General features: G+C 33.4%; 1 protein-coding gene across 1 annotated transcript in view; it reads right to left on the minus strand.

The window, feature by feature from the left end:
* Positions 1 to 10,882, minus strand: part of LOC132555323 (membrane-associated guanylate kinase, WW and PDZ domain-containing protein 2-like) — a 77,024-nt gene extending 66,142 nt beyond the window's left edge. Inside the window, exons 1-4 of the mRNA XM_060219679.1 lie at positions 10,534 to 10,882; positions 7,732 to 7,845; positions 7,124 to 7,243; positions 1,771 to 2,071 (exon numbers count right to left, since the gene is read on the minus strand). Of these exons, the coding sequence (XP_060075662.1) occupies positions 1,771 to 2,071; positions 7,124 to 7,243; positions 7,732 to 7,845; positions 10,534 to 10,882 (884 nt within the window). The remainder of the gene's footprint in view (positions 1 to 1,770; positions 2,072 to 7,123; positions 7,244 to 7,731; positions 7,846 to 10,533) is intronic.
* Between the last annotated feature and the right edge of the window lie 883 nt (positions 10,883 to 11,765).

An 11,765-nucleotide genomic window follows, 5' to 3' on the forward strand; every position in this document is an offset into this window, starting at 1 on the left:
AAATCCAATAAATGTAAATACTAAAACTTCATTTCAAATTTAATAAAAAGGAACAGTTAACTAATTTGTATGTCCTTAACTAATTCACAGACATGCAAATTAGAATCCCCTCAAACAAACACACAAATATAACCTCACACATACATACATTACTCAAAGAAAATTAATGATTTTGCATCAAATTTGCACAATGATTTAGATACTAGTACATGATCCTGTTGTTTTTAAGTGGGTGGATACCATCATAATTGTCATTGTAATAGATTTTGTATCTCAAATACATAAATAATATGTTTTGTATCATCAAAATGAAATATGTTTTTTATACAATACGTTAATTTATTTCACATGTTTTCTCATCAGATTACAGCTCTACTCCTGCTCTAAGCAAAGGGAACTGCTAAACTGTTTAGTTTACATCATAACACAAACTGAGAAGATGGTGGAATTAGGCAGTGTTAAACCCAAGAAAAGAACACAGCTACTATGAAAAATGTTGTTTAAACTAAATTTCATGAAAACTACAAGAGCGCCTAAATAGAACTACCAACAGATGTAGAATGTGTGCCAAAGGGATATTCCATACACACATGTACAAGTATACAATCAACCCTTTTTTATTCACTAATGGACAAAAATGCAATCTCATGATGTTATTTTAGACCCCTGGCTTCAGGCTTAATTTAAATCAATAACTTCTTCAACCAATTATCAGACATTTTCTTTACAAAAATACTGATCAAATCACCCATAATTCCTTTCAGAGGATGGAAACAAAAATGGAGAGCCATGAACAATTAAATTTTGCCTCAGGGAACGATCCCTCAAACATACCAAGATCAATTACTAAACAGTAAGAAAAAAAGGAATGTTTTAGGGTAAAAAGGAGCATAATATTCATACCAAACCCAAATAGTGCCTTGGTGATGAAATGTCTGAACTGTTTAAATTTAAATGTTTCTTCCATAAACAAAAGCTGAATACAACATCTTGCGGACATGAACAAAATTCCCAATATCAAACCATTACACACAGGCGATTAATCTTAATAGTCATTATCCCATATCTTTCTTCATTTAGAACAGACGCCCTTTAAAGTAATTCTCAGATAAGTAATTCTAATTACATCTCTGATCACATTGTTCAGCATGCCAAGAGATATGGAGCCATGTGATAGTCACACTCCTCAGAGAAGTTCGGTATTTACCACAATATTACATATATTCCACACTGAAAACCACACCCTGAAGTTTGTTATATGGCTCTATGTAAAAATAGAAATCTTTCAGGAATGAGATCATCAAAATGTTGCTGAGATCATAAGGATAATCAAATGTACAATCCTACTTTCTTATTTATGATTAAATCTACAGTAAAATTTAATCTAGCATCCAGTATTGTATTGTCTGTACCTGGTGACAACTATATAGGTAAATCTACCAACACAAGCTTCAGGCACTATATTGTATAGTCAGGGACAGAAATTCTCTAACTTGTCAGTATCAGATTAAATCAAAATTGTTTATGAATAAAATGTCTCTTTATTCGGCCATAGTGGATGGTTATGTTCCAATCACTCTCAAGCCAATGTAGATATATCGGATTTCAAATTAAATTTCACAAGATAACGTGTTTGTGCAATATCTACATGCTATACATGCTGTTTATATTGAGCTGTTTGATTGATTAAAACTACATCAACTGCTAGCATTGGAAAGCTTAGTATGATTAAATGGAAATTTTCATTTCAGTATATTAATGTATACTTACTCTATAAAATAAGGATGTCCTTCCTCTGTATAAGCCATTTCCCAGTTAGGAGGTAGCGGTCCAAGGTCACCAGAACTATGGGCCTTTTCCAATGACTTTTTCCGATGGGTCGGTCCTGGAGTTTCTTCGTTAAAGGGAACTGGAGATGACTTTGATGATCCATTGTCTGTGTTGCTTCGATTGCGCTTCCGTTTGCCATCAGAATAAGGGAGCTGTCCTGGACCAGTATTTCCTATGGAACCAGATCTCCGAATAGGTCCTGTGGGATCTTTGGGAGGTTTGGGTGTACCATAGTTATTACCTGAAACACACAATACTATAAGTGTACAATTTCATACTCTTACAATACCACAATATATTATCTGTAGAAAGTTTGTGAAGGGGAAACCAACAAAAAATTTTAACTCATAGCAGAGGGTGAGCGTAACTAAGAATTTTAACAGCAGCAGACATGGTTGAACTTGCCATGTATGGACTTCGGGTAGACCTCCAGTTGATTTGAATGGGAGGGTAGGTCAAACATGTGATTTTTTTTAGTGAAAACAATTTTCTATCTAATGATAGTTTGAACCCATTAAATTTCCAACCTTGTTTCAATTTGAATTGTTTAAACATATCATGAGACTGCATGTATAACTGATGATAAACATGTTGGGGTTACGATAATTGCTCCATACGACCTAAAAAACTGTAGGTAACAGACTATAAAAAACTATCTAAGTGATAAATAAAGCCAGATTATACACATTCAGTATTTTTCGACATTTAAGCCACAACATTTTTCCTCGTGAGTCAGGTGTGTAGCTTATATACCTGTGCTGCTAGCATGTTGACGAAAAGAAAAAAAAATGGGCAGGATGAAAAAAAGAAAATAAAAAAAACAGGAAGCATACCAGTAAACCTGTATGAGACGGTATACTCCTATTACATAAGGGGCTACTGGATGGCCATTTTATCATCTGTCATTATTGTGCCAACTGCGACTACACGGCACCTATCATAAGCTTCTCATCACTTAAAACCTCTATGGTAACATTCTTGGAGTAGAGACGGTACCCAGTTATTTTGTGAGTACCTGCCTGTCACATGTTTGTGACTGAAACCGAACATCTAGAACCATCATTTGCAATAGTATACATGATGATTTGAAGATTGAAATAAAAATAATGTGGATTTAATTAATCATACCTTTTAACATGAATCATAAAAATATGTTCTGTTTCGCAGTTACTTTGAAGCCATTGCAGAAGTTTACAATAGCCCTTTACATCCTGGGATCAAAAGGTCATTGGTTATAGGTCAAATTCTAGAATGACCGTCTTGCCTGTTTACGATATCAATGGCTTCGTGTAACTTACAATAAGAAATAATATGGGATTATGAGAATTTGGTCAGCATGCAAGGTTCTTCGTTAATATTTAACAGTACTGACACTGATAGAGAGATTGTTTAGTAAACCATATGTAACGTCAAGCCCCATATCTGTGCATGGACAATCTGTGAAGGCACCCAAGCTAATAAAACACAATATTTGTTATTTTACGGTTTTTGAACTACATCAATAAACTAAAGGTTTATCTGTGTATAATTCATTTGTAATTTATTAAATATTTCACCATCAATTTTGATAAATTGCCTTCCGTTGTCTCTTATATCAACAAACTTTGGTCAATGTTTACCACGCCGCAAGAACTGCATTCTGTTATGTGTCAATGGTATATCAAACTTCAACAACAGTGGTCACCATATCGTAAGAAAGTGTGCGGCTTATCAAATTTTAAAATCTGTAAAAATTGTGGCTTTGCGGCTTATATACTAGTGCAGCTTATAACCCAGAAAATATGGTACATGTCACGTAATTAGCATTTATTTAGTGATTTCTTTCACATCATCCCGTCATGTTGTGCTTGTGCCAGCTCTGAATCACAAGCAATTTATATGTAGACCACAGGACGTTGGCATGTATATTGTCAAAAATCAAGTTTCAATTAACTTCTATCCCAATGTATCAGTCAGGGATTTTCACAAACATTTACTCATGACACAAGTCTCATTCCACACAGCATGATATATGTCAACACTAACTTCTGCCAATACACAATCGCATTGTTTCTTTGTTGTGAGATCAAATATTATGAAGAAAAATATAAAACCTGTGATTTCTTCATAGTCAATTAACATGTACAGTAATTGTTTTAAAAGATAATCATATCATTATTTTTTTTTCTTCAGAAAATGCCATTACCCATCAGTACATTCCTGCCTTGCAAGAACCTTTTTAGACATTTGGTCATGATTTTGGGCAATGTTCACTCTTATTGTTCAAATTTTAATTCATTGTCACAAGTATAATTTTGTATGGACTGACCAGCAACGTGTAATGCTTAATTATTAGACATGAATTATATTTAAGTATTGACAAGTTTTATAAATTTGTGTCTTTATTAAATTACATCATGTTCAAATGCATGCCTGGTAAGATGGCTACATATCTATATGACAGTGAAGTTATATTATAAACCAATGGATTGTCCAATGCTAGTTCATTGTCCTGTGTTATAGTAAGTCCACCTTGTTATTGGCTCCAGCATATCCCTCCTTCTATTTAACTAAATTTGTTATCTATACCTGTCTTATACCACCTGATGCACAGGTTTAGTTTTACCTTTGATATACAATACATTCTAAATTCTATTTGAGGAGAAATAAAATTTCATAATTGCACTTTTTTACACCTTGTTAAAACCACACTGTTTCTCTAAATGTATAATTCATGAACTCTACACAAAACATGTCTGACATTATCTGAGGCACCTTCTACAACCCCAAGCTTTCCTTACCTGTAACATAAAAAACTAAAACCGACATGTTTCCAGAGAGCAAAGGTTTGTGAGAATCTTCCCTGCAGCAAGGAAAAACTCCCAAAAGCAGTTTGTAACATCTGACACAGAATCCTACATGTTAATGAAAATGTCTTCTACACAAAGTTCCTGATTGCAAAAAGGTAACGCTTTACATGATACTTTATCCTGTAGTAACACCTGTGTAGAACTAGTACATAACAACACTTTACAGAGACAGGTAATTGTCAAGTAGCAAAGAGGTAGGCTCTTCCCTGTCTTTCTTTCTCAAGTAATTAAAAAAATCTTTTTTGTGACCACAATGAGACTGAAAAACAATGAGACCCAATCCAAACGATCTATTCACCTCTACAAGATAGCTAGAATTTCAAGCTTTCATAGTGTCTAAGTTCTTTTTTACATTGTAAGTTTATTCATATAATTGAATATGTCAAAATGAAATGAATTATATCCTAAGTTAACATTGCAATTCTGCTTAAATCTAAGATGAAAAATCCAGTGATAAAAAAACACTTGAATAGAAACATTAATGCATGCTGTTTATGAAATTTCAACTTAAAGTTAACCAGACAGAGGTCCCATTGATAGTCAAAGTATAATACCAAACTGTTGTCAACTCAAAATAACAATATCAGTTACAATGGACATATTTACAAATCCACCCCAAGAAGTTTGTAAGGGTGCACGTATAGCCCTGAACCTCTAGCTTTCCTTTTGTCTTGTTTTATAGATATACACACAATATAGAGCATAAAAAGTACACTGAAGATATTCTCTCGTTATAATATTTTCTTCCAGTGTACATACAAACATAGCTGGAAGCTAGACATACAATGAAGAAGTGTGGTACCAGCCAAAGAAGTAAGTGTAACAACAGATTCGGTCAGGCTTGTGCACAGAGGCGTAAAAACCAGGACAAATTTTACACTCTAATCTACAACAGTTGAATATGTAAATATTTATTGTCAATTGTGGTTATACAGTACAAGTAAGCAAATATACAGCTAATGTCACATAAACATAAAGGAGATCATTGAACAAATGGAAACAATTGCATTTTTTTTATCTTGATGCATTATATTACATTAAAAATCTTTCTTGAAATATTACCTGGAGTGATAAATTCAGTAAGCAAATGGCCTACAGCAAATTAGCAATGGTATGTTTGATCCCAAACATGGGTCAACTTTTATCAAATCACCAAATAAGAGAATTTCTTTTATTTTCTTAAGCCTAAAACTGAAGTGAAGGGAACGCCTTATTTTTGTATGAAAAACCTGTTAAGATTCACTCTATTTTAAAAGACAGGTTGATATGTACTGTCTATCAGATTTCTCTATACTATGATCTAGCTTGTAGTAATTACTGGTTGAGAAAAGTTCTTTAAATGCAAATATAGGCAAGAGACTGAGGGACAACACATCACTGCATAAGTTCAGTGGTCCTTCTGCTCAGGTGAGCTAATAAAATCATTACAATTTCAATGACCTTGACAAGCTTGAAAATGTCATTACAGATTTACTAATCAAGCGTCTTTCTGTGGTTGGTGTACTTAAAGAATGTGTACATTTTCATGGCTGATAATGCAGCAGCTTTGACAAAGTTTTGTTGATTCAACATGGTGTAATAAGTGCACAAGAAACACCTTGAATTTATTCAAAATAATAACACTAATAACAAAATATACATAATGCATCATTACTGACCATACCACCATGAATGTTAATATGAGATTTCAAACATGGAAGTACCATATTTCATATTTCAAAACATCCCTCTCCGCTAATGAAGAAAGATTGACGAAAGGTTGGGAGGAGACTTATAATTTCCCTGAGCCTACTACTCTGAAATGATTGTACACTTTCTTGATTAACAATTGTAGATGATTTTGACAAAATAAGACACCAACATTTGTTGAAGAATTCCTCCATGTTGACAATGTTAAGAAACAATAACCACAAAAGAAAAATCAAGTTAACTCCTACATGTGGAGAATTGGTAAAGAATAATTAGATTGGTTGTGTCTACAACAAGTGTTAAGACTAACCCTCAACTCATACAGGTATCAATCAGAAGAGAGAAAGTGAGAAGTTCAGTCGTTGCTTTGCATCACAAAACAAAAGTAGAACACTTGCAATTGGTTCTTTAATTAGATATTCCTAGTAATGATGAAAGGTTTTTGCATGATATTGTGACCTAAAACATGGAGATGATAAAGGGATAAGACTGGGTGGGAGAGATTTATTTGTAGTCAAATAAAGCATATTTCGAATGATGTTTTAATATTTGAGAAAGACAAATGGATTCATCATGGATTAATTCACAAATACTATTCCTTATAATAGAATTCTTGTGAACTTTGTGGGAGTTCATAACAAAGCATGAAGTGGATTCTATCATAATTCATTAAACTGATGAACAACTATATAGCTATACAACATATGTATGGTCATTATAAATATTCATTTAAAGTAACACTGAGTTCTACTTACCATAATAATTACCACTTTCTAAGAGACTACCATTGCGCTCTAGTTCCTGGAACTCTTCTAATGAGAGGAAGGTATAGTCTACTCCGTTGACCTCCCCTGGTTTAGGAGGACGTGTAGTACCTAGTAAGAAACAAACATTATACGAATCAGAAATATAACTTCATTTGCCTTTAAAGCAATTGCAAAGCATGTTTTACACCTTATAATAATCAGTTATGTTGGCTCTGAATGGAAGCACAAGAGACTTTCTGTGGGGAAACCCACATTGTCAGGCAGGTGACCTCATACCTTTTCACATCCATTCTTGGAATCAAATCTCAGACACCTAGGTGAAAAAGGTGTTACCTATGTGCCACCAAATCAACCAATCAGATTGCATTTACTCATGAGTAAGCATGTGCATACACTGATGAATCAACAATCAAGAAATCCTTTTCAGCATCAATATTTAACGAAAAGACATTTGAATCTTCAATTCCTCATGATCAACATAATATAAGTTTGAACTTTTAAAGATCTACGTAATTCCTTCATAATCCTGTGAAATTATTTGAAATGAAATTTCACCAAGATTTACTTTTCAAGTACTACATTATATAATCACTTACAAGGGACGGTACGTAGATACAAGTTGTCTCTGATAGTTTGTTGGAGGTCGTGATCGACGGAGCCTTTCTGAAACCTTGTTGTCAAAAATTGTCGCAGGTCTCTTGGTAACATACCTGTAGTAAAACAGAGAGAAAATTTTGTGTTCAAACTTGTACTTTTTTTAAAAATAAAACACAAGAGTACATTTATACAGCATACACACATTTTTTCTACTTTTACACAGTTGAATATGTAAATATTTATTGTCAATTGTGGTTATACAGTACAAGTAAGCATGTATACAGCTAATGTCACATAAACTGCCAGAGCTGAAGAAGAAGGTTTGTAAGAGTCAGCAATGCACAATAATTGCACTGTTTTTAAAAATGTATATATCAATCACACACATTATGACACATTCAATGAAAAAAGAGTCATCATTTGATATGAGAATTTAAATAATCATTAAACAGCTCAAGTATTTTTCTTTTAAGCAAATAAATAACAACTAAAATGAAAAATTTGTCACTTGGTCATCATTTTTCCAAGAAATGGAAACAAATTAATAGATTTTATCTCAAGATCTAATCAGTATTGTTTGGATATGCATTTTTACATCATCACTGCCACCATCTTAACTCTTCACACTGGTGTAGAACAATTTTTTGTTACTTTAAGATATATATATAGTTCAATCTTCCCTCATGAATGGACATTGTCTCAGACCGTTTTTTTTAACTCTATTACATGATTGAGTGTCCAGCTTGACCAGAAGAATACATCCCTTAAAATGGCGTGATCCTAAGCATAAGCAAGAAGGAGGAGACAATGAATGAATCCTATAAGAACAATGGGTCAGGAGGGGAAAGAGTGATTACTGCCTCTGCATGTTCAGTCCCCTTATACGTAAGGGTACATATCACCATATACTACCTAGTGTACACATAGGGTCCATAAGGTCCATTATATAAATGACCTGATCATGATCTGACTCCTACATACAAAAAACAATAAACAGTACACACTTGTACATTGTTCTTTGTTGCATTAGGTAATTACCTGATCATGAGATGAGGAGGGTGGTAGGGGATATGTAGTCAACATCAGACAACAAATAGTACACAAGTGTCTTTGATCCCACCTCACACATTGAAAGGATGAGGATGGATCACACTCTATACAGGATTTGAGGAGATTTTAAGTCCAAGCTTTGTTTTGCTACATTTGTACTGTTGTGCAATTCAAATAAATATTCTTGTATCAGGATAGTATATACAGGGATTCATTAGCTCATGTCTAGAGACACTCAGCTACCTGGTATGTGTACCCAGCTGTCAATCATCATACATTAAAGGAGATCAACAACTTACATAGGTATCTGTTTATTGGAATGTAAATTCATACCAGTACAGTAAAGACCTGTACCTTTAGAAGGATATTGATATCATTCATCAATGTTTGCTCATTAGCTTTGCAACTGTCACTTAAACAAAACATAACAATATAATTATGCATTTACAAAATATGAAAGCAGGTGCAACAAAAAGAGATAACTTGCTACAGTGAGAATCATTTTAACATGAATTATGGAAAACTTTGACTATTTGAATTAAAGGTAACATTTTAAGATAAATTTGATTTTTTTGGTAACTTTCAAGTAGGAAAGTGAAGTGTTTAAAACATGATTTGTATAATTCATCTAACCCATAGACTGTGTCATTGTTTGATATGAGTCTTGAGACACAAAAAACAATAATTTCAACAAAATTTAAGAGTCAACATATTTAATTTGTGCAAAAGGATGCTGATGTAGTGATTTCATTTTTATTGGTTTAATCTTTCACTTTTATATCACCAACAAATTTTTAAACAAACTTGAAGATTTTAAATCATGTTTATTTCAACCAACTTTCATGCATTTCAGAAATATTTTTAGAGAATCATGTAAATTTCCAGAATCATATTAATTAATCCATTTGCTTGTATTGATATATTGGATCTTTGTGAAGAAATGTCATATGGATTCAGGGATTGTGCAGTTTTGTAATTCTAAAATTTGTCCTCTAGTTATTGAACACGTTCATTTCATTTTGTGAATTAGTTCCGTTCTGGATCTTCATATTGTTTTTAATATGTGTGGCAAAAACAAAAGGGTCTTCAATCTCTGATGAATATCAGGCAATTCACACCTATAACAAACTTCATTGATAACAAATTACCCATAGGTGTCTTAACAACATTTACATTTCAATGAAAACATCAATCACCAAAGACAATAATTATCAAACATATCAATTATATTTAATTCTGAAAAATAAGAAACAGAATGGATTTCATTTAATATCTGTGTTTTGAAATAGAAGATGAGTGTAAAGAGTACTTTTGAACAGTCCCTCTACCATACATCAATGAAATATACTAAATAAATGTACGCCACAGATAATCAACCATTTCAAAATGTCCTTGTTATGACCTAAAACAGACACTATTATACACTGGTGTGACCAGCAATGACAACGTGTAACAACAATAATAGTAATTTAAAGAAATGAACATCCAAACCTTATTTCATGACAGATATTTCAAGAATGTCAGATGCATTCAGTCTATTTTTAAAATCTATAGTGCTTCAATACACTGTGAAACACAAGTCCTGTTACGGGTCAGTAATTTCATTGTGATTGCTGGGGGTCCAATGTCGGAAACATAAACACACTATTACCGTTCAAAACAATTGCTAGTGTTTGCCGGTTTTAGACACAAAGAGAAATATACCAAAAATTGAATTTTTTCTACATCACATACACTCTTTCTATACTTACCAATCTTGACAGTTTTAATCATAACAGGTGCCCCATTTTGGCTAACTTGCTTGAGCCAGATGGTTGCATCTCTCAAAGTGTATCCTGCTATTTTCTGTCCTTGAATTTCCAACAAAATCTCGTCAACATGTAACCTACCACTATGATACGTCAACTGTTCGTGTGAAATGTCACTTATGCAGCAGAACTGCCCGTTATCCGCCCCGCCCGTGATAGTTACCCCCAGTCCCTCCTCTGGCACAGCGGATACCACCGTTTCTTGTATCCGCTGGCTCCAATGTTTGGACTCCTTTCGAGTTTTAGGAGCGACTGGAGGGGGCTGGTCATGTTGTGCATTAGGCCGCGACATGACGCTTCGAGTATATAGGAGCACTTTTCAGAAACTGCATTTGCTTGAAAGTTTTAAAACTTCACACAAATTATTAGCGACAAAATGCAAAGGACACCCGTCATACGAAGCCCATTGGAAAGTCGCCCACCTATCCGAGGTAGGATTAACAATCATACCGATATTCTTCCATGTATACCCATGCCGCTGCTTCCATGAATCATTATCCTCGCTATTTAAACCTCCATTGTGCAAATAAACATCACATTAGGGTAGTAATTGACGATAAATGTCGGTCTTCCGCCTTGGAATACTTTAAAACATTTGTACTACAACATTACCATTACGCATGCGCATGCGTCAATGCCGTAAACAAGATTGTTTTCATTTGATGTCGCAAAGAAAGCACCTGCTAAGATGTATGGTTGCTAAAGACAAAATAATCTTCACACACGATCATATTACACTTTTCTGTATATCAAAATATGATATCAATAATAAGAAATTATTCTAACACAGATTCAGGACACTATTTGTTCTTGTCACTTCATATAACTTGATAACTAATGTTATAACAATACCGGTTTTGAATAGCTATGTTACTATTCAAATCGCATTTTAAACGTTAAAAATTCAAACTGAACTTTTAATTACACCTAGGTATATATGTTTGACAATATGTCAAGCTTTTCAATGAATTGGACATTATACAATGTATACCAATAGTTCTGATTCATATCTTTTGCTTATAGATTTTAAGTTGCTCCATCAATATATGTATCGATGGACTTTATGTGATAATAATATGGTACTTTTAGAAATATTCTTTCATTTTTAATATTCCTTTCTTCAAGTTTTATTCGAATTACCAACATTTTGTTTCTATATGTAGTCGGACTGCAGA

This window comes from Ylistrum balloti, unplaced genomic scaffold (assembly GCF_031769215.1).
Source record: "Ylistrum balloti isolate Yb309-2 unplaced genomic scaffold, AGI_CSIRO_Ybal_v1 Utg370470, whole genome shotgun sequence".
NCBI lineage: Eukaryota > Metazoa > Mollusca > Bivalvia > Pectinida > Pectinidae > Ylistrum > Ylistrum balloti.